At 57.0% G+C, this 27,667-nt stretch overlaps 1 protein-coding gene across 5 annotated transcripts in view; it reads right to left on the bottom strand.

Moving 5' to 3' along the window:
* Nucleotides 1–615: 615 nt before the first annotated feature.
* PRR5 (proline rich 5) overlaps nt 616–27,667 on the bottom strand; it is a 76,325-nt gene continuing 49,273 nt past the window's right edge. For 2 of the 5 annotated variants that reach the window (XM_064283389.1, XM_003419716.4), the window contains 7 exons: nt 18,594–18,674; nt 15,938–15,986; nt 12,990–13,047; nt 6,826–6,917; nt 5,451–5,591; nt 3,733–3,868; nt 616–1,584 (listed from right to left, as the gene is read on the bottom strand). In XM_064283389.1, coding sequence (XP_064139459.1) covers nt 1,154–1,584; nt 3,733–3,868; nt 5,451–5,591; nt 6,826–6,917; nt 12,990–13,047; nt 15,938–15,986; nt 18,594–18,674 — 988 coding nt within the window. In that variant the 3' untranslated portion in view covers nt 616–1,153. Of the gene's footprint in view, nt 1,585–3,732; nt 3,869–5,450; nt 5,592–6,825; nt 6,918–12,989; nt 13,048–15,937; nt 15,987–18,593; nt 18,675–23,703; nt 24,674–24,915; nt 25,961–27,667 lie in introns of those variants that run through there. The other 3 variants (XM_064283390.1, XM_023559859.2, XM_023559858.2) reach the window with 3 other exon arrangements.

A 27,667-nucleotide genomic window follows, 5' to 3' on the forward strand; every position in this document is an offset into this window, starting at 1 on the left:
ACCCGCCCAGTGAGAGGCCAGCCCTGTGCCAGGAAAGAGCCCCCCCCCCTCCTCCCCAGGCCACACGGGCCAGGGCTTCATGAAAGGGGCATCCAGAGAAGCTTGCCCCAGGTCAGCTCCTGCCCCTGTGGGTCTAGGGACCTTGCTGTGAGCTGGCCTGCAGGGTCCTCTGACTTTCAGGAACACTCTGGGCCTCACCCTCCTCCTTGGGTGGTTTCCCAGGCCCGGATGTCAGTGGTCTTCGGCCCACAGGAGACACCTGGTCAGCTGATGCAGGAAACACGCCCAGGGCTCGGGTAGACGGCGTGGGGCAGAGTGGGCCCCAGGGCCAGCGACCACATGTCTTCAGCAAGCCCTTTCTCGAAAGCTCCACCCCAGCACCTGGGGTCAGGCAGGTCCTGCCTCTGCCCTCTCAGCTGCAGCAGTTTTGGCACCCACAAAGCAGGGGACAAAATCAGAGGCCAGACACCTCTGCAGTAGGGCTGCCAGCTGGTCCCTGCCCCCTGCCCCCTATAGGGCCCCTACCACTTCTGAGATCTGCTTTTCTGGTGACCTCCGAGCTGTGCCATCAGGGCTAGAAAGAGAACCCGAGGTAGGAGGATGCCAAGGCCTAGATGGTGTGGACAGGCCTGTCCCTCCAGTCAAGAGACAGGAGAGGGGCAGACACACTTTATTCTGCCCTTCCCATCCCATGGCCACCAGCAGAGGGTCCTGGGACAGAGCCATGCACAGAGGCCTCCTGGGGCCTGGCCTAGCCGGGGCAGACAGAATCCCCTGGGATTCCCATTCTCCGTAAGCGTGGACATTCGGGGGCTTGGGGTGGCCAGGAAGGTGGGGAGCAAGTGGCCGACCCCACCTTGTGGGCACGAAGTTGATGGATGTGCACTTGAGAGACGCTACGTGAGGGTCGGTGGGGTCAGTGACTCGGACGCCCGGATGGAGGGGTGCTGTGGCTTGGGCCGAGCAGGGGCAGCGGGTCGTTTCCCCACAAAGATGATTCCGGAATACGGAAGTGAACGGGGCCCAGGGGGAAGGCCGACAGGAGACCGGTGAGGACCGGGCAGAGTAAAAAAGTTTTGCACACACACACCAGACACGCATGCACACACACACACACACACACATGCACGCTTGGGCTTGGTGAAAACGTCCCTCACACGACGCTCTGCTGGCCCCCGGCCCCCTCGAACTCTCCAGAGCCGCTGCCCCGGCCGAAGTCAATGAAGATCCCTTCGGAGTCCGAGTCGGCGGACTCCAGGATCTGGTCCACCAGGTTCTCGGGGCTCGAGGTGGGAGGGGAGCTGTGGGCAGGGTCCAGGCCTTGCTCGGCAGCCTGGGCCGGGGGGTACAGTCTGCTGGGGCAGGGCCCCGAGTGGGGGGCTGCGTCAGCGAAGCCCTGGGGCTCGAGGCACGATGTCATTTCGGAGACAGAGTGCCTGCGGATGCCGGTGCCACCGCCTGCGGCCCCCTCGGCCTCGTGCTCAGCCACCGGGTTCAGCAGCGGCGTGTTGTAGCTCTTAGAACGCACCACGGGGTTCTTGGCCAGGATGTCCCCAGAGCGCGAGCGGCGCAGAAGGCGTTTCTCTGCGGAGAGAAGGGGCAGAGGGGGCAAGGTGTCCCGAGTGGGTGGAGGTACAGGCCAGGCAGGCACCCCTCCACAGCCACTGCCTGCTTGGTCCTGTGCCCCAGCACACCCAGGCCGCCCCTCAGGCCAGAGGCTACCCTAACGTAGAGCGCCTACTGCACCCCAGCTCTGCAGGAAGGGACAATGTAAACCCAAACCAAACCCGTTGGCGTCAAGTTGATTCCGACTCACAGTGACCCTACAGGACAGAATAGAACTGCCACGTGGGATTTCAAGGCTGTAATCTTTAAGGGAGCAGACTGCCACATCTTTCTCCCATGGAGCAGCTGGTGAGTTTGAATTGCTGACCTTTCAGTTAGCAGCTGAGTGTTTAACCACCGTGCCACCATGGCTCCTTAGTGACAAGGTACAAGGATGCAGACCCAGGCTCTGCCCCACCCCACTTCTGTGGGGTAGCTTGACCGGGTGGAATGTGGCAGTGGCCTGTGGCCTGTGGCCTGTGGCAGTGGCCGAGGAAAGGGGAGGGAGGGAGGGAACCGCCAGAGGGAGGGATAGGAGATGGGCTTCTCCCCAATTGACACCAGACCCCTCCCTCTGTGGCCTTGACAAGCCCTCTCTTCTGGGGTCCCAGCCTCTCCACCTGCTCTGGTGGGGGTGGCACAGGGCAGGCCAAGGTGTGAGTCTCCCGTCTCCACCCTGCCAGTTACTGCCCTTGGGACCCCAGAAAGACACCCAACCTCTGTGCTGTTTCCCTGGTATCCTAGTGTGGAGGGGGACGGGGGGACAACCCACCCAGGTGACTGACAGTGAAGGAGGGCAGGTGAGGGCCCTTCAGGGTAAGGTGAGGCCTGGGGATTTTATGCTGAGTGTGATGGAGCCCTGGATGTCCCAGCAGGGGGCACATGGCCTGGCCACTGTAAATGGGTCTCCCTGGCTACTGGGGGCAAGGGCAGAAGCAGGGAGTCAGTGAGGAGGCCCTTCGGTGGTCCGGGTGGGCTAAGGCCAGGCAGGTGAGGGAGAAGGGTTCAGGCTCCCACCCAGGACCCTGCAGTTCCAGACCGTGGCCACAAGAGGGCAGGGCTGTGCATGGCGAGTGGTTCCCGGGCCTTTCCTGGCCTGAGAGCCCAGAGGCTCCAACACTCTCCTCTCTGGGGCTGGGGTCCTGCCCGAGCTAAGCCCAGTGGGCAGATGGGATACTTGCATCAAGAAGCCACTCTGGATGCGGGGGCATGTTTCCCCGCACAGCCCTCCTGGGGGTGGGCCGGACTCCGGGGCCCTGGCACCCCTGACCACCAGCCCTGCTCCACGCACACCTCTTTCCAAGCCTGGCTCCTCCCCGTCCTTCAGTTCAGCGGTCACCTCTGCAGTGAGGCCTCCCCTGGGCTCCTCACCTACCACCCTCAGGTCACCTGGGCACCCTTCCTGCACAGACCACCTGGGAAGGATCACTGATTGGTCCCATCCCCGGTCAGTTGTGAGCTCACAGGGTGGGGCTGGCCTGCCTTGGTCTCTGCTGAGCCCCCAGCCCCAAGGAAGAGAGCTGACCCAACACGTGATCAAGTGGTGCTAAATAAACGAACCGTCTGATGAGCAAGGCTGGCTGGTCTCTGCCAGACACGCCAGGCGGCCCAGGACGTCCGCCAGGTCCCCTCCCGGCCTGTCTCTCTGCGCCCAGCCCGGCAAACCACTGGACTTCCCTGAACGACAAGCCAGCATTTCCTGCTCCAGGTGACTCTGCCCAGCCAAGCCCTCACCTGTTCAGCTCTAGTGCAGGTAGAGGTAGTGGGAGGTAGCAGCCCACCCCGCCCCCCCCAGGATTTCAGGAAGCCCCCTCATCACCATTCCTGGTGTCTGGAAGGAGGGAGCTATCTCTATGTGCTCAGCCCCAGTGGGGCAGGGTGGCCATCAGGACAGGTGTGCTGAATGACTGAGAAAGCTAATCCTGAGTTTGATCCTGTTTGGCCAGGACTTTGCTGTGGGGCAGGCTGCTTCCCCTCCCTGGGCCTCAGTTTGCCAGTCTGTTCATTGGGAGGCTTTGCCCACCCCCCAACCCTAGACAGAGGTGAAGGAGGCTGATGGTCACCGCAGAAAGGGCACCCTAGTTCCAGGTAATGCCCCCACCCCATCCTGGCCCAGGGGAGACCTACCCAGGATGCAGGAGTGTGCGAAGGAACCCTCGCTGGAGTAGAGGCCGTAGGTGCCCAAGTAGGGTGATACCACCTTCTGGACCAGCGCCTCCAGCCTCAGGTAGTCCTCAGTCACGCCTCTGGACTCGTGTACCCCCTGCAAGAGGACGGAGGGGGTCAGGCGCCCTTGCCCAGGCTGTCCCTTCCACAGTCAGCCACCCTGTCCTCTGCCTCCATAGTCAGCCTGCCCAGCCTAGGGCCAGTGGGACAAGGTGGGAAGCTGCCAGCGGCATGATGACCACCAGGTGGCAGCAGCACCATGCCAAGGAGAAGCCTGGCCACCACCACGTGCTGGGGACACAGCAAACTTTCATACAATTAAAGTGGGACCTTCTCAACATCCAAGGAGTCCGTGGGTGGTACAAACGAGTCACATGCTCAGCTAACCAAAAGGCTGGAGGTTCAAGGCCGCCCAGGGGTGCCTCGGAAGAAAGGGCTGGCAATCTACTTCCCAAAACTCAGCCACTGAAAGCCTTGTGGAGCTGACGGAGCTGAGGTGCTGATGGAGCTGAAAGCCCTGTGGAGCTGCTTGCCTGAAGGCAGACAGGTGGGAAGGCGCAGAGCTGGCTTCAAACCTGGGTAAGCCTGACTGCAAAGCCCATTCTGTGTGAAGGGTCCATGGCCGCAGCCCCTCACCATCCAGCTGCTCTGCTGGCTGCCCAGGAAAGACCTGAGTGGGCGAGGCACTGGGCAGGCAGCTCCTGGCTTCCGTCCCTTCCGGGCTCTAGGGCTGGAGAAGCTGTGATGGGCTCTCTCTGTCCCGGGCCCTGCAGCTCAACTCCCCTAGCTGGGGCTTTTCACAGAAGACCTGGCAGCCAGTGCACTTTGTGTCCCCAGAATACTTCTTGGAACCCTAACCCCTATACCTGTGGATGTGATCCTATTTGAAAATAGGGGTTTGTCATGTCAATGAGGCCCTATCATTGTAGAAGTTTCTGGATGGCAAGGTCTGTGCCCGACTACTGACCAAAAGGTTGGTGGTTCAAACCCAGCCAGTGGCAGCTCAGAAGAAAGGTCTGTCTGGTGATCTGCTTCCATAAAGATTACAGCCGAGAAAACTCTCCGGAGCTCAGTTCTACGCTGTAAGGCACAGGGTCACCACGAGCTGAATCCATTCAACAGCAGTGTTTTTTTTTTTTCTTAATCTTTGTGGGGTGGGACCTAAACCTAATCACTTCTGAGTTATAAAAAGCAGATTAGACACAAGAACAAGCACAAACATGGAGATCGCCAAGGAGTCAGGGAACGCTGGGGCTAGCGGAGGTAAGACAAAGACCTTCCCCCGGAGCGAACAGAGAGAGCCTTCCCCTAGAGCCGGCGCCCTGAATTCAGACTTCCAGCCTCCTAAACAGTGAGATGATAAATTCCTGTTCTTTAAAGCCACCCCCTTGTGGTATTTTTGTTACAGCAGTACTAGGAGGCTAAAACAGACAGATACCAGAACATCACCCAGGCCCTCTGCCCAGCCCCTGCCCACAGTGGCCAACCTGTGGGGCCCTGCACACTCCCACGCTCCCTGTGGACTAGGCTGAGGCTAGATGTCTCCGGAACCTCATCTTGGTCTGGGTCCTGCGCCCCGTGCTTTGCCCTCCTCCAGTTTCTTCTGTGTGTCGCCATCTGGGGCTCTGTCTCTGGGGAGCCTGACCTGATGCATCCCGACCGCCCAGGTGCCCCCTCACCTGTAGCACCAGCAGCATTTGTACGATGGCTGGCGGCACACGGGCATGGGTGCGCGCCAGCGCGTCTTCCAGCTTCACACTGAGCGTGATGGTGTTCCGGAAGTGTAGCAGGGCCAGCTGGCGCACCGACGGCTCCTTGCCCTGTGGACCCAGGATGTGCCACCCCACCCCAGTGCTGTCATCAGTGGGTGAGGGGTTTACATTAACTTCACCCCAAGTATTTGGTCTTTGCCTTTGGTTCCTGGGACATAATATCTTAGAAAGCCTTGGAATTTAAGTGTCTTTGGTGAGGACGCTAGACCACATCTAGGTGACAGGTTGGGCGAGGCGATGAGGCAGGCTGGGGGTGAGGGCTGGCCAGACCAGAAAGGCCACCTCATGGTATGGACTGACCTCAGGAAGAAGGTGCTGGGAGCTGAGAGACCTCCAGCTATAGCGCTGGACATGGAAGCTCCCTGGGCTTCCCGGTTGGTGACAGACATTGATGCAGAGGGCAGCATGTCCCTTTTTGGGACCTGGAGGCTCGGCACATGAAACCCTCCTAGACCTCACCCTATGTATCTCTTCATTTGTGCCGTTTTTCCTACAGTAAAACTGTAATTGTACCCACAACACTTTCCATGGTTTCTGTGAGTCATTCTAGCGAATTATCAAACCCGAGGGAGTGGTGGGAGCCAGCAGGTCAGGAGTGAGGGAGCCCAGAGGAGCCCCCGAGCTTGCAGCTGGCATCCTGAAGGGTAGTGTGAGACCCCTGAACTTGCAGCCAGCAGTTCAGAAGTGAGAGTGTCGTGGAGACCACCAAGCTTGAGGCTGGTGTCTGAGGTCTTGGGCCGACTTGGCAGTCGAGAGGACTGGGTCCTTCAGCTTATCAGAGCTGACATTGCTCTGGGAGGTCGGGGCAGGGGAGGAAGTGCTGCGTGTGAGGGTGTGTGCTGTTCATCTTAACAGCTGCTTCACTCCTCCTCCCCCATGTCCTTAGCTCTGGGCGGGTCACGGGGGCGGGGGTGGTGGACTCGCTGACCCTCAGGCTCCGTCCACCTCTTTCCTCCTCCCCTGCCCATGAGCATCCTCACCCCCAGGTGACCCCTGTCCTAAGGAGAGAGGGCACTATGGCTTCCTGGGTTACTGCCACACACAGCGCCTACTGTGCCAGGCCCGGGCCTTATTGCTTGGGTTTTACAGGGCCTGTAAGAGGGAGCTGTCCTTGTTTCTGTTTTGTAGGTATGGGAACAGGTTCAGAGATGGCTGGTGACGTGCAAGGCTGAGACACCCAGGAATGGCCAAACGGGACAGCAGGCCTGCCTCCTTCCCGCCGCCACCCTGGGGTCCCACATGGTGTGGGCAGATGTGCTCCCCTCGCTGCGGGGCCTCTCACCTGCACGGGGTAGAAGATGGCCTGCAGCGTAGGCAACACGTCACTGAAAAAGAAGTCCCACGTCTCCGCCAGCGAGTCCAGCAGCTTCTGTCCTGTAGGCACAGAAAGTCGTCACCAAACGGCTCCAGCAGGCGCTGTCAGCTCACTGAGAACCCAGAATTATCTCGGTCACCAAGAGGAGGGCCCTAGAGCTGAGGGCCTGGGTTCTGAGCCCAGAGGCACTTGCCTGAGCTTGACTCCTGGCTCCGTCACCCTGGGCCAGCTACTTAATCTCCCTGTGCCTCAGTCTTCCCATTTGTGAAATGGGACAGTAACAGGATCAAACTCCCAGAGCTGATGGGATGACATGTGATTAAACCAGGGCCCAGGACCTGGTGCAGTGTGACCAAAAAAAAAAAAAAAAAAAAAAACCAAACCCAGCGCCGTCGATTCCGACTCATAGCGACCCTATAGGACAGAGTAGAACTGCCCCGTAGTTTCCAAGGAGCGCCTAGTGGATTCAAACTGCCGACCCTTTGGTTAGCACCCGTAGCACTTAACCACTATGCCACCAGCATTTCTGGTGCAGTGTAAGGACTGGTAAATGCCAGGTGCGAGTTCCTGTTCCCTCATCAGGTACGTCCTTAACAAAAGCCTCAGCTTACATTCGATCTCACTCAATCCTCCTGATGACCCTGCCAAGCAGTCGGCAAATCTACCCATCCACCTAGGCACGCACTCATCCCTCCAACCACTCAGGATTCATCCATCCATCCACCCACCCGCCCATCCACCATTTATTTGTCCATCATCCACCCATCTACCCATGTATCCATCCATCCACCCCTGTACCCGTTCATCCATCCATTTATCCACCCATGTGCCCATTCATCCACCCATTTACCCATCATTTATCCATCCATCATCTACCTGCCTATCCACCCACCCAAGTACCCACCCACCCATCTACCAATCCATCTACCTTCTCTACCCCCCTCCTTCCATCCACCCGTCCAGCCATCTGTCGTCCCATCCAACAAACACTGACAGAGCACCTGCTCTATGCTGGGCCTGATACTGGGACCTGGAAACCCAGTGGAGCTTCAAACAGCCCCAGTCCCACCATGTGACAGGGAAGCAGGAGACTGAGTGAAAATACAATGACAATGCCCCATGGAGCAGATGAAGGAACGGAGAGGAGGGGAATGCCCATGGTTATGCATCTACCACCTGGGGCAGCCGAGGTACAGTTCGAGGTCATCTGCCTCAAAGAGCAAGTTCTGCTCCATCCCAGAGGGCTGGGGAGCCAGAGAGACCTCTTATAACAGCAACAAGGTATCCAGAGTAAGAAAGGTGGAGGGAGTCAAGCAAGGAAGGCTTCCTGGAGAAGGTGTCAGTCCAAGCCAGATTTAGGAGGAGTTTGTACTGTTGACTATGCAGGCATGGGACAAGCTCTGCACACATCTCTGCTGCTGGGGGAGGGAGGGGTGCTGTCCTCAGGGTGGAGGCCCTTGGGGAATGGGGAAAGCTGAGCGGCCCTTAAGCCGGCTCTAGGCTCCACCACGAGGCTCCTGACCCCTGGCCTTTCTGCCCGGACTGAGCAGGGAGCTGGGATGCAGGGCTGCTGGGTCTGGGTTGAGCAGGCCTGTGTCCCCACAAGCCCCCAAAGTCTCTGCTGCTGGGCAGACCCCTATCCGGAGGCCCTGTGTGCAATCAGCTGGAGAAAACCCAGATGCTGATGGAGCTGACGAGTGAAGAGGGGAAAACGGGCTGGGTGGAAACCGAACACTGGCTGGCGTCCAGACCACGCTGCTGAGGCCGGGGTCCACCTCAAGGTTTCCATGGGGATGGAGGCCAGACAAGGCCTTTGCCTCCTCTCTTCACGCTCCTTGGGTCCTGTGCTGGGGCCCTCGAGTGGGGCTGGCCACCAGCAGCACTGAGGCCCATCCAGCCTGAGTCCCACCCTCAGCCCAGCTTCCCAGGTGGCCCGTACCTGGCTCTGCAGGGACTGGCCGCAGGAATGCCCCGCGGGCAGATGCTCACTGCCCTGCACAGCTCTGTGCACACAAAGGCCCCTTCAGTCCCTGCTGTCGCCGGGCAGGAAGAAAGGCGCCTCAGTCCCTGGGTGGCCATGGGGTGGCTCTGGGTGCCGGCCAGGCTGCGGCTCCTAAGCGGGCGGTTCTCCAGCCCCCGGGGTGGAAACACAGGGTGGAGGGCGGATGCCATAAAACCCCACCTTGGGCCCAGCCGGAGCCACGCACTGGCCAGGCCAGGAGGATGGCCTCGGACCCGGGCTGGCCACTCTGCTGGGGACTGTGCTGCAGAGGTACCTGGAGGGTGGTGGGTCGTCAGTGGTTATGGAGCTGGAGAGCTCGGGGTGGAAGCTCAGCTCTGCCCTACACTGCAGGACCTCAGGTGGGCTCGCCGACCTAAGCCTCAGTGTTGACCTCTGTGAAATGGGCCACATGAGAAAGTTCCCACCTGGGTAGGGGTGCACTGACGTACAGGGAGTGCTCAGTAAGTCCACACGGTGCTACTGGGTGGACACGTGTGTGCCCCTTCCTGGCTCACATCCAGGTTGCTGCAGATGGCAACGCCTGGCAGGCACCAGTCCGGGTGGGCCAACCGTGCTATTGGGTCTCATCCAGGAGCGGGTCTGTCAGTCTGTCTCTCTTCCTTGTACTCAGTCCGTGCGTGTTGGGGGCTGATGTGACACCCTGGGTGCAGAGGGAGCCAGCCTGATCCCAGGCTCTAGCCTTACAGCCCATGGCAGGCAGACTGAAGACAGGGCCCATGATGGTGCCAGATGCCCCAGGGGGCCTTCTAGGGGACACAGCCCAGGGTAGGGGCAGCTGAGGTGAAGCACAGGGCGTGTGCGCGGAGGTGCTGTTGCACGGACTTAGGCCCCCTGACCTAAGCCTGGCTCAGTTCCCAGCTGGGAAAGCAGGCAGGGCCCAGGGCCAGCAGAAACCACCCTGTCCCCTCCTTCACAGCTCTGGAGAGTCTGGCTGCTGAGAAGGGACCCTGGCTGCAGTGGGCTGGTCCCTGGAAGCCATCACCCTCTGAGGTCCCCAGGCCACATTCTTGGTTGCAGTTCACCTTCCTGGCAAGACACCCGTCCACCATAAGGCTGCCTCTGTCTCCAATTTGCAGGGTTTGCGCTGCTTGGGTCTGAGTCCAAGGCCTCGTAGTGGGTGGGAGAAGGGGCGGGCCCACCTACTCTGCGCTGGAGCCACTGCCCAACCCCTCTAGCCGAGCCACGGGACTGAAGACAAGCTGAGAGAGCCTGGAGCTTCCACTGGGACCCAAACTAGAGAGGGAGGAGGAAGGGGGTCTCTGAGGCCACCCACCCTTCGGGGTGCGAGGGTGGCTACTGTCCCCACTGCAAAGAGCCTGAAAAGGCCAGATGTTTATCTGAACAGACCCATCTGAACACACCTCCTCTAGGCAGCCCTCCCTGACTACCAGGCTGGAATAAACCCTTCCTTCCCCAGGGCTTCCCTCCACCATGACATTATCACACTGTACTGTCACTGCCAACTCTATGGCGCAGTTCTACTCAGTCCTATAGGGTCGCTATGAGTCGGAATCGATTCAACGGCACTGGGTTTGGTTTTTGGTTTTACTGTTACCGTCTGTGTCCCCAGCTTGCCTGTGTGGCCCTGCAGGGTAGTACCTGGGTATCTTCTGTCTCTAGGTCCCCTGGGGCCACCCGGAGCCTGACAAATAGTGAACACCCAGAAAACCCATGCTGAGCACGTGGGTGGAGCTGGCCAGCCCTATGGTGTTAAGATGAGGATGCTGAACTGGACAGGGGAAAGGACCCCAGGCAGGGCCACTGACCCTGGCCTGGGCTCCATCCCTGCAGGTTTATGGGCTGGCAAGACGGAGGGCACTGTTGGTCCCTGGGTGGCCCGGCAGGCATGGATGCTGTGGGCAGGGCTCCACAGCCACACAAAGCTGCCCTTCTCTGACGGTGCCCAGCACCCCTGGGTGGGAGGGTGGAAGTGTGGACACTATCAGAATGTGCCGAGTCAGAAGTGGGCCGTAGGAGGGCGCCTTTGCCGGGAGCCAAATCCTCACCACCCCGTCCCGCCAGCCTGAGCGCTGCCCCCTCCAAGAAGAACTCCCGCACCCCATCTGGTTGGTATTCAGGCTCCTGCCTCGTGGGTCCCACCCGATGTGCACTGTGCAAGACCAGCAGTCCCTAGTTCATTGGGAGCACGTTGGGATCTTCTCAGGCCTCAGTCTATTCCTCTGTGAAATGGGCTAACAGCCCTTCCCCACAGGCCAGAGTGAGCCCTCGGGAGGAAAAAGTAGCAGAGCAGGGAGGCACAGAGGGCAGCTCGGAGCCGGTTGCCCTCATTTGCAGCCGGCACTGTGTGTCCTGGGCAAGACACTTAGCCTCACTGTGCCTCGGTTTCCCCATATATATGTCCACTGACGATAATGGGGGCCTCCTTCACAGGGTTGTTGGGGGACAAGTAAGTTAACAAGTGTGAAGCACTGAGTTTGGTACGTAGTAGGCACACTCCCAGGGCCTAGCCCATAGTAGGCCCTCAGCAAAGAGTGGGTTTGAACTGAGTTCTCCCCATAACCTGCTCTCTCCCGATGCTGATCCATCCACAATGAAGCACACACAAGCCCTTCAGACACTGGGGGCCCCAGACTGCTGGGACCTGTTAGGCCCAAGCCGGGCAGGGAAGCCACTGGGACCCCTGGGCCTTTAAAAGGGCAAAGGACATGGACTCAGGAGTCAGGCAGACCCAGGTTGGAATCCTGCCTCCCTGCTTTGCAGCGTGACCACAGGCAGATCACCTGTATCACTGTGTCTGTCCTCAACTGTGAAACGGGGACACCAAGATGTCATGGGGTGGGTGAGAGAATGAAGAGAAAACTGGCCTACAGTGCCCAGCGCCGAGCCCTTGGGCACCAGACCTGGTCAGCTGCTCCCCTGTGGTACCCGCCCCCCACCTTCTCCTCCGCCACATGGACTTATTGACCGTCCTGACAAAGTCCCCTCTGGGCACACTTGAGGGCTTTTTGGATCTTGGTTTTAAGGTTCAACAGGCCAGCCACGGCATCCAGCTTCAGGTCACCACTCAGGTGTCTGTGAAAACCTCCTCTGGAGGCTTTAACCCAGAGGTGCTCACAGGGTGGTCTGGGGGCCCCTGAGAGCCTTTCAGGGGTCCACGAGATCAAAACTTTCCAATTGCCTTTCTTAATGTCTCATGAGGGCAGGGTGGAGATTTCCGGAAAATACACGGTACGTGATGATGTGTGTCATTGCTCTGACAGGTAATAGAATGTGTATGCTCATGTGATCTTGCATTTTCTAGAATTTTCCATGGCAAGCTCTTGGTAGTAGTCATACTTTTTAAGGGTGTAAAGGGACCTTGAGACCCAGGCATCTCAGAACCGCCACTTTAAGGCATTAGCAGCGTTGGCGGATGGTCCTCCAAGCAGCCGCAGATACACATCGGGGCTGTCTCTCAGACCAGGTCTCCACACTTTCTCTACAATCCTGTCAGAAGCCTCTCTTTGTGTGGGCCCCAGGGGCTGGCCTGGCTTCGGCCCCTGTCACGCCTGGCTCTCCAGCATCCCAGTGGGTCTGTAAGCTCGTCAAGGCTCTCCCAACACATGTGCTTCCTGCCGAGTTTGCCAGACACTGTTTCTGTTGCTTGCCACCAAAGAACCCTAAACCAGGGAACGAGGCTTCCTGGTGGACGTACCCTGGTGGACCAGCTGTCTCCTGGCCCCTGCTGCTTCCTCCTCTGAGGGCAGAGGCGCCGTTCACCAGCCAACCCTTCTAGAACTCAGCCTGGAAACTACTTCCAGCCACCACCCTGTGCCTCATGGACTCTTCCTTCTCCCTTGTGGAGTTTAGGGCAAACTACGCCCTAAGCCAGTTCTTGGCAGGCCCTCATAGACCCTTTCAGGGCTTCCCCCAGGCAGCCAGGATGCGAATCACCCTACCAGGCAGTGAGGAGAATCAGGGCCCCCTTGCCAGTGCTGCGGTCCTGCTGGGCCCTACAAATTGGTGGGCAGATGCACTCCCTGACACGGCCCAGCAGTCACTGTGACACCCTCCAGGCACACCTGCGGTGCACGGCCCCCTGGCACCCACCCGACACCCCTCCAGCGCAGGGGCCCAGCACGAGGTCCTGGGCCCCCGCCAGACTCACCCTCGTAGAAGCGGATCTTGTCACGAAGGATCACCATGCCTTTCGTCAGCAGCTGGTTCTGCAAGATGAGCGTGGGTGCTGTCACTGCCGGCCAGCGGGCCCCGGGCCCCCCAGGCGGGGACAAGATGAGCGTGGGTGCTGTCACTGCTGGCCAGCAGGCCCCGGGCCCCCCAGGCGGGGACAAGATGAGCGTGGGTGCTGTCACTGCTGGCCAGCAGGCCCCGGGCCCCCCAGGCGGGGACAAGATGAGCATGGGTGCTGCCACTTTCGGCCAGCAGACTCCGGGGCCACCAGGCGGGGACAAGATGAGCGTGGGTGCTCCCACTGCTGGCCAGCAGGCCCCGGGCCCCCCAGGCGGGGACAAGATGAGCATGGGTGCTGCCACTTCCGGCCAGCAGGCCCCGGGGCCACCAGGCGGGGACAAGATGAGCGTGGGTGCTGTCACTGCCGGCCAGCAGGCCCCGGGGCCACCAGGCGGGGACAAGATGAACGTGGGTGCTGTCACTGCTGGCCAGCAGGCCCCGGGCCCCCCAGGCGGGGACAAGATGAGCATGGGTGCTGCCACTTCCGGCCAGCAGGCCCCGGGGCCACCAGGCGGGGACAAGATGAGCGTGCGTGCTGTCACTGCCGGCCAGCAGGCCTGGGGCCCCCCAGGCGGGGACAAGATGAGCATGGGTGCTGTCACTGCTGGCCAGCAGGCCCCGGGCCCTCCAGGCAGGGACAAGATGAGCATGGGTGCTGTCACTGCTGGCCAGCAGGTCCCGGGCCCTCCAGGCAGGGACAAGATGAGCATGGGTGCTGTCACTGCTGGCTAGCGGGCCCCGGGCCCTCCAGGCAGGGACAAGATGAGCATGGGTGCTGTCGCTTCCGGCCAGCAGGCCTGGGGCCCCCCAGGCAGGGACAAGATGAGCGTGGGTGCTGTCATTGTCAGCCAGCAGGCCTGGGGCCCCCCAGGCAGGGACAAGATGAGCATGCGTGCTGTCACTGCCGGCCAGTAGGGCCCGGAGCCCACCAGGCAGGGACAAGATGAGCATAGGCGCTGTCACTGCTGGCCAGCAGGGCCCGGGACCTACCAGGCAGGGACAAGATGAGCGTGCGTGCTGTCACTGCCAGCCAGCAGGGCCCGGGGCCCACCAGGCAGGGAAGGGACTTATGGAAGACCCTCAGCCTGCCAGCCAACAGGGCCCCAGGGCTCCACCAGGCGGGGAAGGGACTCACTGAACACCCTCAGCCTGGACCACACTAACAACTGACCCCACCTGTGCTGTCCAGGGACAGGAGGCAGCTGCAGGGACGTCCCCTGAGAGACAGGCCGAGGCTGAGGTTCTTCACGTCGTGTGACCCAGTGACAGAGGATTTAAGAAGTTGGGGGTGGTCCACTTACTGCAGGCCCAGCTGGTGAATTACCACCATGAACAGTAGGCTCACAGCACAGACGCGCCCACGGCTGCCCTTGGCATCTCGGCTGAGAATATACCACGTGGTCTCAGCACTGGTCACGACGGCCACCAGGTGGAAACAACCCAGGTGGCCCTCAATGATGAGAGGATAAACAACATGTTGTGTGTGCGTACGTTGTTGCTGTGTGCGGTGGAGTCGATTCCCGCTCACAGCGATTCCCCATGTGACAGGGTAGAGCTGCCCCGTAGGCTTTTTAGGTGGTAATCTTTACATGGGGAGATTGCCAGGTCTTTCTCCAACAGAGCCACTGGGTGGGTTCGAACAGCCAACCTTCTGGTTAGCAGTTGAGCACTTAACCATTGCACCACCAGGGCTCCTTGTATTTGCATATAATGGGTTAGTACTCAGTCATAAAAAGGAATGAAACCCTGATACATGGGACAACATGGATGAACCCTGAAAACATTACATCAAGTGAAAGAAGCCAGATACAAAAGCTCATTCATGGGTTCTATGATTCCAAAAAACCAAATCAAATTCATTGCCGTCAAGTCGATTCCAACTCACAGTGACCCTATTGGACAGAGTAGAACTGTCCCATAAGGTTTCCAAGGATCAGCTGGTGGATTTGAACTGCCGGCCTTTTGGTCAGCAGCTGTAGCTCTTAACCACCATGTCACCAGGGCTCCTCTATGATCCCACCTCTATGAAGTGCCCAGAACAGGCAAAGCCAGAGACAGAAAGGAGGCCAGTGGTTTCCAGGGGCTGGGGGGCTGGCCAGTAACTGCTAACAGGTACAGGGTTTCTTCTGGGGTGATGGAAATATTCTGGAAGTCCTGGAATTAGACAATGACGAGGATGGCACAACCTTGTGAATATACTAAAAAGCACTGAATGGCAGACTTTAGATGGATGGATTGTATGTCACGTGAATCAATATCTCACGAAAGCTGTTATATTAAAACAACACACAAACCCCACGCTGTGAGGAACCATGTGGCGTCCTCATTCAGCCCTGGGCCGGGCAAGCCCTCGGTCTGCACCTGCACACAGACACCCCTGTGTGGACAGAGTCCTGGGTGTCCACACTGCCCTGTGGAGCCGAGTGAGCACTGAGCGAGGAACTGCTCACTGCCCCTCGGGTCATGTGACCTTGGGCAGGTCGTGGCCCCTCTCTGCCCTGTTCCCTGTGGGTCAATCGGCTCTGCAGGCTGGTCGGCCCAATGGGGGCAGTGTCAGCACAGGGCACCTTGGCCGCTGCTGATACCACGAGGGTCAGGAGGGTTCAGACATGGACACCTGGGTCATGGTATTCCAGGAAGGAGTGGACAAATAGTAACAAAATGGACACCGAGTACCCACCACGGGCCAGGCACGGCACTACGACTTCCCCTGCACCTTATGATTTCACCTTCACAACGAGCCACACTGGCCAGGTGGGGAAACTGAGTCAGACACAGTGGAGCTGCCACTGGGGTTGGTCACCCTGTCCCACCTGACCCACTCAGGAAGCAAGCCCAGCCCAGCTGGACAGCAGGACCACCCACCTGCAGGTACTCGGTGAAGAAGGACCCCAGCTCCGTCTTCAGCAGCTGCCTGTGGGAGGAGGGGATGAGAGGGCAGGAGTCAGAGACCACAGGTGTCGGCGGGGTGGGACCCTGGGGGCTGGGGGCACAGAGCAGTTGGGCGCTCTCCCCCTTCAGCCTACAACATGAGGGGGCAGGGCATGTGTCATGGGGGGCTGGGCCAACAGCACTGTCCACAGTCTTGGCTCATCAAGTACACCCTCTATCCACTTCAGAGGAGGACACGTGGGTCCCCAGAGGCAAAGCCGGGGCCACTGCGTCTCATGCTCTCTCAGGGAGACACCTGAGGGGCGGGCCTTCAGCACACACGTTGGCTCCCTGCTTCTACCTGCCCAAACCCCAGAGCCAGGCAGGACTCCACGCTCACTCTCCCTGCTGGGTTTGCATGTGTGTCCTCTGCTTGGGATTGAACTGTGTTCCCCAGAAGGTGTGCTGGAATCCCCAACCTGTGATATCCCGTTTGGAAACTGGGTTTTCTTTGTTATATTAATAAGGCCAGGTCAGCGTGGTGTGGGCCCTAAACCAAAAGCAGATTAGACATGGAGGCATGTGAGCAGACACACACGTACACGCACACGCTGGCAAGTCAGAAGCCAACTGAGGGTCACGTACAAGCCAAGGAGCCAAAGAACGCCTGAGCTACCTACAAGAAAGGAGTCTACCCAGCTGAGACCCTGATGTGGACTTTAGCCCCCAGAACTGAGACACAATAAATTTCTATCCTTTAAAGCCACCCATCTGGGCTATCTGTTACAGTAGCACTAGGAAGCCTTGCTCTATTCTTGAGATCTCATTCAATCTTCATCGAGCCAGTGGCAGGCAAGGCAGAAGAGGCTCAGAGAGGTCAAGCAACTTGTCCGAGGCCACACAGGACACATCCGAGTTAGGACCTGAACCTTATCTTTTGCATGCCACCTCCAGGGGTGGAGAGGACAGTGAGCATCTATTCCATGTCAACCACAGACTGAAGACATCGGCCACTGCCAACGTCGAGGCCCAGGGCCCTTACGTTCTAGACCAAATGCAGTGGTTAAGCGCTCGACTGCTAACTGAAAGGTCGGCTGTTCGAGCCCACCAGCTGCTCCTCGGGAGAAAGATGTGGCAGTCTGCTTTTGTAAAGATTACAGCCTTGGAAACGCTGTGGGGCAGTTCCCTGTCCTACAGGGTCACCATGAGCTGGAAATCAACTCGATGGCAATGGGTAATCCCATCAAAAGGAGTCCTGGCGGCTCAATTCTTAAAGCGCTCAGCTGCTAATCAAAAGTTCAGTGGTTCTAACCCGCCAGTGGCTCCTCAGGAGAAAAGACCAGACGACCTGCTTCCGTAAAGATTTCAGCCTAGGAAACCCCGTGGGGCAGTTCTACTCTGTCATACAGGGTTGCTATGACAACAGCAATTCCCACCACGAGTCCCTAGGTTAACTGCTCGACTACTAGCCTAAAGGTTGGAGGTTCAAACCCACTCAGAAGTGCCTCGGAAGAGAGGCCTGGTGATCTGCTTATGAAAGTTCCCAGCCTTGAAAACCCTGTGGAGCACAGTTCTGCTCGGCACACACGGGGCTGCCACGCGTCGGCCTCACCTCCAAGGCAGCTAACGACACTCTGAGCAGAGGGACCGCTTTAGGCGATTCGGAACCACTGGCAGCCCTCACTCTGCGGTTCTGAGATGGATGGACTTCAGTTACCACGGTTTAAATAACACTAGGAGTCCCCAGGGGTGCAAATGGTGCAAGTCCACCCAGAGGCAGCTCAGAAGAAAGGCCTGGCAATCTACATCCAAAAAATCAGCCACTGAAAACCCTATGGAGCACAGTTCTCCTCTGACACACGTGTGTTGCCGTGAGTCAGAATCTATTCGACAGCCACTAATTGGTGGTCCCAAACACACTTTTATTCCCGACCTGATGGGAAAAGGGGGAGGTTTGCTGACCCCTTTTCCCAGTGTGCTGCAGGTCAGGGCTGGGAAGCAGAGCTGGGGAGCGCCTCTTGGTCCTGTGCAGCTGTGTGACCCTGAGTAAGTCTCTTGACCTCTCTGAGTGCCAGCCTCCTGGACCACAAACCAGCATTAACAAGCAGCTAGTCTCTCTGGTTCTCGTGGAGCTGCCACCAGTGCCTGGCTCCCAGCGGCAGCTCCGTGGGGCTGGTGGCTGTCCCCGGCTCCCCCTCCACATGCTCATTTCTCTGCCATCCACAGGAAATGAGGGGCCTCCGGCACGGCTGTGATTGCTTTTTCCGTCATTAGGCAGGTGGGCCCTTCCTCTTTAGCAGGATAAATGTCCTTGGCGATGCTCAGGGCAGCAGGGGATGTGGGTGTTATCTCCAGCCACTGTCACAGTCTGGCCCTGCTTCCCCTGAAAAACGGGGTGTGGGTGGCAGGCCTGCCCGGCCTGAAGCCGTGTAACCAGGGAGCAGTGCAGCTGCTGGCCGAGGTCCCAGGGCAGTGCAGGAAACCAAGGCCTGGCGGTCACTGCCCCATCAGACCTAGCTCTCCAGTGACCAATGCGGGAAGCTTGGGTGTGCCCGCTGGCAAACTGGGGGCCTGGCTGTGGCCTCCACCCTGGGCATTGCCCTCCTTAACTCTGGGACCCAGGCTGGGGAGGGGTGGGTGGGGTACTCACCGGACACCCTCGTTGAGGCTGAAGAGCTCCTGGTCGGGCAGCCCTTTGCGCTGGAAGACGGCGATCACCCCGTTGTGGATGCTGCAGGCAGAGAAGGGGAGCTGCTGTCCCAGGCCTCCCTCCCTGCCCCTAGCCCCCCATGCCCTGGAGGATGGCAATCACCCCATGGTAGATGCTGTGGGCAGTGGGGAGCTGCCACCCCAGACCTTCCTCCTTGCCCCCAGCCCCCTACATCCTGGAGGACAGCAATCACCCCACGGTAGATGCTGTGGGCAGAGGGGAGCTGCCGTCCACAGGCCCCCACCACCCCCAGACACCACGCCCTGCTGGAGGAACAGAAATGGGCCCAGCCAGCAGGAGTAGGGTGGGTCTGCCCTCCTTTTACCAGGAAGCCCCGGACAGCAGGGTCAGCCACCCTGAGTGACTCCATCCACACCCATCAGCACCCTGAGATCTTGTGCCCCAGCCCCGGTCTCCCCCAGCCCCAGGCCTGTGTCACCTCTGAATCCCCCTCTCAGATGTCCTGTTCACCCCACACCTGCTTGCAGCCAAACCTGGACCCGTCACTTTCCCCGCAAACTTGCCTCATCCCCGTGTGCTTAAAACCCGCCCCCCAGGCCAGAAATGAGGGGGCCACCCTCCCCCTAGGCCAGAAACTAGGGGCCACCCTCCCCTCAGGCCAGAAACTAGGGGAGCACCCTCCCTTGGCCTTCCCCCAACACAGTCAGGTCTGGTGACTTACGGCTTCTCAGCATCTCTGGACTCTGGCCACCCGACTTCTACCCTCTACCTGCCCCGCCTCCCCCCCCCCCCATTCAGGCCTCCACACCACAGCGGTGGGCTCCAATCCACCCTCCGCTTCCAGGCTTCCCCTGGAGCCACTGCCCCCTTTCAGGTTCCACTGAGTTCAAAAGTGCCATTCTGATGGCATTGCCGGCCCCTGCTGAAACCCTCTAAAGCTGGGGTCTGCAAACTCGCACTGTCAAAAGCCAGAGAGTAACTATTTTAAGCTTTGCAGCCCATCTGGTCCTTGTCACAACTACTCAATTCTGCCTTTGTAGCAGCCATAGATAACAGGTAAATTAACAGGCATGGCTGTGTTCCAATAAAACTTTATTTACAAAAAGACACAGCCAGCCAGATGTGGGTCAGATTTGACCTGTGGGCTGTAATCTGCTCTAAAGACTTCCTCACCATGCACTTCAGGGTGCCTCTGAGCCGCCCCTGGGACCCCCAGCCTCCCTGAGCAAGCTGCCCCCTTGTCATCTGCACCCAGCCCCACAGTGGAAGCTGCCGCCAGCCCCAGGGCCTTTGCACATGCCTTCCTGCTGTTCCATTCTCCCCTGGCCCCTCCCTTCCTTCGATCTATCCGTTCTTTTCTTCAGATCACACGTGGTTGGTTATTGGCTTTCTCACTAGTCAGTGTGTAAACTCATTTATGTGATCATTTTTTTCCTTTTTCTTAAAATTTTTTTTAAAAAATTGTATTTTTTGTTGTGGAGAATATACACAGCAGAACATACACCAAACCAACGGTTTCTCCAGGTACAATTCAGTGATACTGATCGCCGTCTTTCAGTCATGCCACCACCCTCACCCTCCTTTTCTGAGTTGCTCCTCCCCCAGTAACATCAACTCACTGCCCCCTAAGGTTCCTATCAAGTCTTTCAAGTTGCTGTTGTCAGTTTCATCCCATATAGACAGTTCTTAAAAGAGCATAATGCTTAAGACCTACATTCTTTACTAGTTAAGCTAAACTATTGTTGGGTTTTAAAAAGACTTCAGGGGATATTTTTGGTTTCAGGTTTAAAGATTATCTCAGGGCAATAGTTTCGGTGGTGGGGGGGTGTTCATCCACCCTCCATGGCTCCAGAAAGTCTACAGTCCACAAAAATTTGAAATTCTGTTTTGTATTTTCCCCTTTTGATCAGGATTCTTCTGTGGAGTCTTTGATCAAAATGTTTAGTAATGGTAGCCGGGCACCATGCAGCTCTGTCTCATGGCAGAGGGGGTGTGCGATTATTTGATTACCGTCTGTCTCCGCCATAAAGTATAAACCGGAAGAGTGCAGGGCCCTGTGCTTTCAGCTCAGTGCTGTGTGCCAGCACCTGGAGCAAAGAAGTTGGTAAGGGTTCGGGGAATAAATAAATCCTCGATGCTCCCTCACCTCCAATCCAATCAGTCCTGAAGTCTTTCCCATTTCTACTGCCTGGATGTCTCCAACCACCCCTTCTTCTCTCTGTCCAGGCTGACTCGCTGGCCCTTGAAGGACATCAGCCTGCCTCCTGCCTCCCCCTGCAGCCCACCCTCCACTGTGGCAGAGCCACTTCTCTGCTCGGGACCCTCCAGATATAGCCACCCATCCTGGATGAAGCACTCAAGGCTCCTGGGCACTCTCCACCTGAATCCTAGAGTCCTTGGACCCACTGCCCCTCCTGACTGGAAGGACCTTCTCGTCTAAGGGGACAGGGCAAGCAGCTATTTGTCTTTGGGGCCTCTGCCCCTCCGTGAACTCCTCTCTTGCCTGGGCAGTCTGATTTCCCTGCACTTTTCAGATTCATTCTCCTGTTCATTTCCCCACCAGCCTTGATCTCCCAGGGGGTGAGTCCCAGGGCTGCTTGCCCTCCACCCAGGGCCTGGCAGCTGCCCTGAATCTTGGTGCAGAGGGGACAGCTGGCCACGTGCTGGTGCCCTTGTCTGCCTCATTAACTCTTCCCCACAAGGGGTGCCCTGGTGGCGCAGTGGTTAACAGCTTGTCTGCTAACCAACAGGTCGGCAGTTCGAACCCACCAGCTGTTTCTTGGAAACCCTATGGGGTAGTTTCACTCTATTCTATAGGATCGCTATGAGTTGGAAATGACTTGATTGGCAATGGGTTTGGTCCCCATGAGTTGGACTGGCGGCCATTTCACAGATGAGAAAACTGAGGGTCAGAGAGGCCATACCCCCTGCCAAGAGCACAGAGCCTGCAGTGTGGTCCCAGGTGCTGGCCCAGCAGCAGCTCCCTCTCCTCACAGGGAGCTGGATGTCTCGGTTCCCTAACGCTGCTGTAACAGAGGAAACCCTGGTGGCTCAGTGGTTAACAGCTACGGCTGCTAACAAAAAGGCTGGCGGTTTGAATCAGGCTCTCCTTGCAAACTCTATGGGGGCAGTTCTACTTTGTCCTATAGGGACACTGTGAGTTGGAATTGACTCAACGGCAGTGGGTTTTGGCTCAAACAGAAATACCACACGGGAGTGGCTTAACGAACAGAAATTTATCTTCTCACAGTTGAAGAGGTTAGAAGTCTGAATACGGGGCTCCGGCTCCGGCTCTAGGATAAGGTTCTCTGTTAGCTTTGGGGGAAGATCCTTGTCTCAGCTTCTAGGAGTTCCTTAGGGATCGTCAAAGGGCATCTGTCTTCCCCTAGCTTGGTGTGGGCGGGCCCCTTGCTGCATCACTGCTAACCTTCTAAACAGTCTAAGTTAAGGATTAAGGAAGCTCCTCCCTGCTTCCTCCTGCCCCAGGCTCCATCTGGGCTGGCCCCGTTTGGGTGTGGGGATGGGACCACTGCCACCCTGTTGGAGGCCTGCGCCCCCAGGGAGAACTTGGCAGCCCTGCCCTGCTTTGTCCCTGCTCTGGTGCCTCATCAGCTCTTTTTATGTCTCAAAAGTTATAGGGTCTAAGACACACCCTATGCTGACGTGGCCTCATCAACATAACAAAGAAAACCCTATTCCCAAAAGAGATTATACCCACAGATAGTAATCTTAGACCATGGCACCTAACAACAAGAATCTGTACAGAAAGGAGCCCTGGTGGCACAGTGGTTAAATGCTTGGCCGCTAACAGAAAGGTTGGCAGCTCAAACCCACCAGAGGCTCCAAATCCGCTTCTGTAAAGATTCCCCAAAAACCAAACCCATTGCCGTCCAGTGGATTCCGACACATAGCAACCCTATAGGACAGCGCAGAACTGTCCCATAAGATTTCCAAGGAGCAAGCGGCTGGTGGATTCGAACTGCTGATCTTTTGGTTAGCAGCCAAGCTCTTAACCACTGCACCACCAGGGCTCCATAAAGAGGAAACTCTCTGGGGCATTTCTATTCTGTACTATAGGGTCACTATGAATCGGAATCTACTCTACGGCAAAGGATTCGGTTTTTGGGTTTTAACCTTTATGGCCTCACAGCCCAGATGGGTAAAGGAGGATCTGGTGAGGGGACGGCCTGAGCTCCCACTGCTGGTTCCTGCCCCGGCCAGGCCAGAGGCTGAGGACCAGCTTCGTCCAGCGGCCGCCATCGGCTTCTCAGCAGGAACGGCCAAGAACACGCTGGACACGTCACACGACCCGGGGCCAGGCCCTGGCACTAGAGCGCCCTTATTCATGTGTTCAACAACACCACGTCTCTAAACTCCCGCTCCCTGTCTCTAAGACGGGGATCGTGAGCACGCCCCCCACCCAGGTAGGTAGCTGTGAGGGTGACATGACATCACGCACGTGAAGCCCTTGCCTGGCTGGGGAGAGGCCTGCACGTGTTCAGGGCTGGGTGCTGTTCACCTCCACCAGAAATCCCGGGTGGACCAGCCCCACAAACTGCTTTCCACCTACAGATGAAAAGAATAAAAATCCCGGGGAGTCTGACAGCACCAGGAAGCCGCTTTCCGAAAGTGGCCCCAACCAGGAATTCCAACAGCTGGCAACCCACCCCGGCTGCGCCAGCCCCTGCTGGGCCCTCAGCTGTGTTAACTCAGCCCCAGTCTGCTGGCCCAAGTGGGCTGCAGAGCTTCTAGGGAAGGGCTGTGGGGGGACATTCTGGACACAGCCCCAGGGCCCAGCCACACCCTGAGGCTCAGAGAGGGCCAGAGGGGCCCTGCCAAGTTCTCCCTGGGGGCCCAGACCTCCCTCAGGGCTGGTGGTTGTCCCATCCCCACGCCCCAAACAGGCAGCCTGGATGGAGGCCTCAGGGGCAGGAGGAAGCAGAGGGGGGGTAGGTTCCTTAACCCTTAAGCTAGGCAGAGTGCTTCGATGGTTAGCAGTGACTGCGGCAAGGGGCCACCCACACCACGCATTCAGCACGCCCAGCCCACCCCGGTCCACCTGCCACCACACCCAGCCCGCATGGCCCACCTGCTGGGTGGCCTCTCATCCTCCTCCTTGTAACCACTGCATCAGGTGTTGTTATTAGGTGCTGTCAAGTTTCTGTTATACCCCAGGTCACAAATGAGAACGCTGGGGCCCAGTGGGGCCAAGGGACTTCCCCAAAGTCACACAACTCAATGCCTGGCAGAGGCAGGGTTTAGGCTTGGAGCCCTGGCCCACAGTCCCCCCTCCACTCTCTGCCACATTGAGGGGAAGGGGAAGGCACCAGGAGGGCCTGCTTCTCCCCAAAGGCTGCGGCTCCCAGTTCTTTCCAAAGTCCAAGCTGGGGAACCCAAACCACCTTGCTGCGAGCTGATCGGGTGTGAGGAAGGCTGAGGAGCGCCTCATGTCACTTCCCATCTCCCCAAAATGGAAGTGAAACCCAGCTGTCCTGGCTGTGGCCTCCCAGAGCCCAGTGGGCTGGCCCGGGGGGGCATGTGCTAAGGATCCCTGGGAACCCATAGGCTGCCCAGGGAGGAGCCAGGGCCACAGACCCAGCGCCAGTCCGCCTGTCCTGTCCACCCCGTGCAGCCAGAGCACCCTGTATTTAGGGTACCAGGCCCACTCCTGATGAAGTGGGGGTCCAGCTGGCTCTGGGCCAGCCATCCCACAAACAGATGGTGTCCCCAGCCTCCTTGTCATGTCAAGGTGAAAAGCACAGGCAAGTAGGTGACTCAACCAAATCCCACCCAAAGGCTGGGCCTCAGTTTGACCTTCTGCATAGTGGGCATGATAACAACATCACCAGGCCCGCAGGCAGGTTCGCCTGACCCTCAGCAAACAGGCATCACACCCTGGTTTCAGTCCACCTGGTGGAAAATGCCACAGCCCCCCAGTGGGGCTCTGGGCTGAGCAGGAGGGGGCCTATACGAACCCTCACTCCCCTGGGAGCCTGGCAAGGGCTTGGAGCATTGCTCCTGAGGCTCACCTTCCCAGGTGGGCAGGCACCTGAGTCCGCTCAGGAAACTTGGGCTCTAACCTGCCACCCCCAGGCTGCTCAGCCTCACTCTCCCTCCCCGACCCGCCCCGCCCTTCCCTTCTGGAAGGCTGGGGGTAGGGGGGCTGCAGAGTCCCTGAGCCCAGGCTGGTGGGTGGGAGACAAGGCACTTGAGGGGAGGGAGAGAAGCCGGAGTTTCAGTTTCCTGTGGCCACGGTAACAGATCACCTCACACTTAGTGGCTGAAAACAGCACACACTTACTCTCTTACAGCCTGGAGGTCAGAAGTCCAAAATGGCTCTTGTCATTGTTAGGTGCAGGTGAGTCAGTTAGGACTGATAGCCACTCTATGAACAATAGAAAGAAACACTGTCCAGTCCTGCGCCGTCCGCACAACCGTTGGTATGTTTGGGCCCATTGTCGCAGCCACTGTGTCAATCCGCCTCCTCGAGGATCTTGCTCTTTTTTGCTGACCACCTGCTTTACCAAGCATGTCCTTCTCGTCAGCCTCGCTTCTAAGGAGCCCTCTGGCTGTGCTTCGTCCAAGACAGACTTGTTTGTTCTTCTGGTAGTCCATTCAGTACGCTTCGAAACGTAATTCAAAGGCACCAGCTCTTCTTCAGTCTCCCGTATTCACTGTCCAGCTTTCCCTTGCTCATGAGGTGAATGAAAAATACCATGGCTTCGGTCAGACACACCTTAGTCTTCAAAGTGACATCTTTCCCTTTTATAATATTTTAAAGAGGTCTTTTGCAGATTTTCCCAATGCAATATGTCATTTCATTTCTTGATTGTGGCTTCCATGGGTGTTGATTATGGATCCAAGTAAAACGAAATCTTTGACAACTTCAATTTTTTCTCCATTTATCATGATGTTGCTTATTGGTCCAGTTGTGAGGAGTTTTGTTTTCTTTATGTTGAGGTGCAATCCATACTGAAGGCTGTGGTCTTTGATCTTCATCGGTAAGTGCTTCAAGTCCTCTTCACTTTCAGCAAGCAAGGTTGTGTCATCTGCAGAACGCAGGTTGTTAATGAGTCTTCCTCAGTTCTGATGCCCCGTTCTTCATATAGTCCAGCTTCTCGGATTATTTGCTCAGTGTACAGATTGAATAGGTATGGTGAAAGGATACAACCCTGACGCACACCTTTCCTGACTTTAAACCACAAAGTATCCCCTTGTTCTGTCCGAACAACTGCCTCTTGGCCTATGTCCAGGTTCCTCATGAGCACAGTTAAGTGTCCTGGAATTCCTCTTCTTCACAATGTTATCTATAATTTGTTATGATCCACGCAGTCGAATGTCTTCGCCTAGTCAATAAAACACAGGTAAACAGCTGTCATGGATTGCATTGTGGCCCCCCAAATAGGTGTATGAACTTGGCTAGGTCATAGTTCCCAGTATTACGAAATTGTCACCATCTTGTCATATGATGTGACTTTCCTGTGTTGCAAATCCTGTATGACGTTAATGACATGGGATTAGTGGCAGTTGTGTCAACAAGGCAGGATTCTATCTACAAGATTAGACTGTGTCTCAAGCCAATCTCTTCTGAGATATAGAAGAAAGAAACTAGCAGAGAGACGTGGGGACCTCATACCACCAAGAAACAAGAGCTAGGAGAATATTGTGTCCTTTGGACCCGGGGTCCCTGTGCTGAGGAGCTCCTAGACCAAGGGAAGGTTGATGACAAAGACCTTCCTCCAGAGCCGACAGAGAAAGCCTTCCCCTGGAGCTGACACCCTGAATTTGGACTTCTAGCCGCCTAGACTGTGAGAGAATAAATTTCTCTTGGTTAAAGCCACCCACTTGTGGTATTTCTGTTACAGCAGCAGTAGATGACTAACACAACATCTTTCTAGTATTCTCTGCTCTCAGCCAGGACCCAGCTGACATCAGCAATGATTTTCCTCCTTCCACTTCCTTTTCTGAATCCAGCTATCCCCTGTCGATACGCTGCCACAAACAGTTTTGAATTATCTTCAGTAAAATTTTACCTGCTTGTGAAATTAATGATACCGTTAGATAATTTCAGCATCCCATTGGATCACCTTTCTTTGGAAACGTATATGGATCCAGCCGGTTGGCCAGGTAGCTGTCTTCCATATTTCTTGGCATAGACAAGTGAGTGCTTCCAGCGCTGCATCCATTTGTGGAAACATCTCAACTGGTATTCCATCAATTCCTGGAGCCTTGTTTTTCGCCAGTGCCTTCAGTGCAGCTTGGACTTTTTCCTTCAGTACCATCGGTTCTCGATCATATGCCACCTCCTGAAATGGCTGAACATTGGCCAATTCTTTTTGGTACACTGACTCTGTGTATTCCTTCTATGTTATTTTGATGCTTCCTGCATCATTCAGTGTTTCCCCAGGTTGTTGATGTTGTTAGGTACTGTCGAATCCGTTCCGACTCGTATCAGTCCCATGTACAACAGAACAAAACACTGCCTGATCCTGCACCATCCTCATAATTGTCATTACATTTGAGCCCATTGTTGCAGCCACTGTGTCAATCCATGTTGTTAAGGGTCTTCCTCTTTTTCGCTGATCCCCTACCTTACCAAAGATGATGTCCTTCTCCAGGGACTGATCCCTCCTGATAACATGTCCAAAGTATGTGAGACAAAGTCTCGCCATCCTCACTTCCAAGGAGCATTCTGGCTGTCCTTCTTCCAAGACAGACTTGGTTGTACTTCTGGCAGTCCACTCAATATTTTTCACCAACACCATAATTCAAAGGCACGAATTCTTCTTCTGTCTTCCTTATTCACTGTCCAGCTTTCCCATGCATAGGAGGCGAATGAAAATACCATGCCTTGAGTCAGGTGCACCTTAGCCCTCAAAGTGACATCTTTGCTTTTCAACACTTTATAGAGGTCTTTTGCAGCAGGTTTGACCGATGCACTGCATTGTTTGATCTCCTGACTGCTGCTTCCGTGCCAAGTAAAACGAAATCCTTGACAACTTCAGTATTTTGATGATCATAATGTTGATTACTGGTCTTTTTGTGAAGATTTT

Source organism: Loxodonta africana, chromosome 4, assembly GCF_030014295.1.
Source record: "Loxodonta africana isolate mLoxAfr1 chromosome 4, mLoxAfr1.hap2, whole genome shotgun sequence".
In the NCBI taxonomy this organism is placed as follows: Eukaryota; Metazoa; Chordata; class Mammalia; order Proboscidea; family Elephantidae; genus Loxodonta; species Loxodonta africana.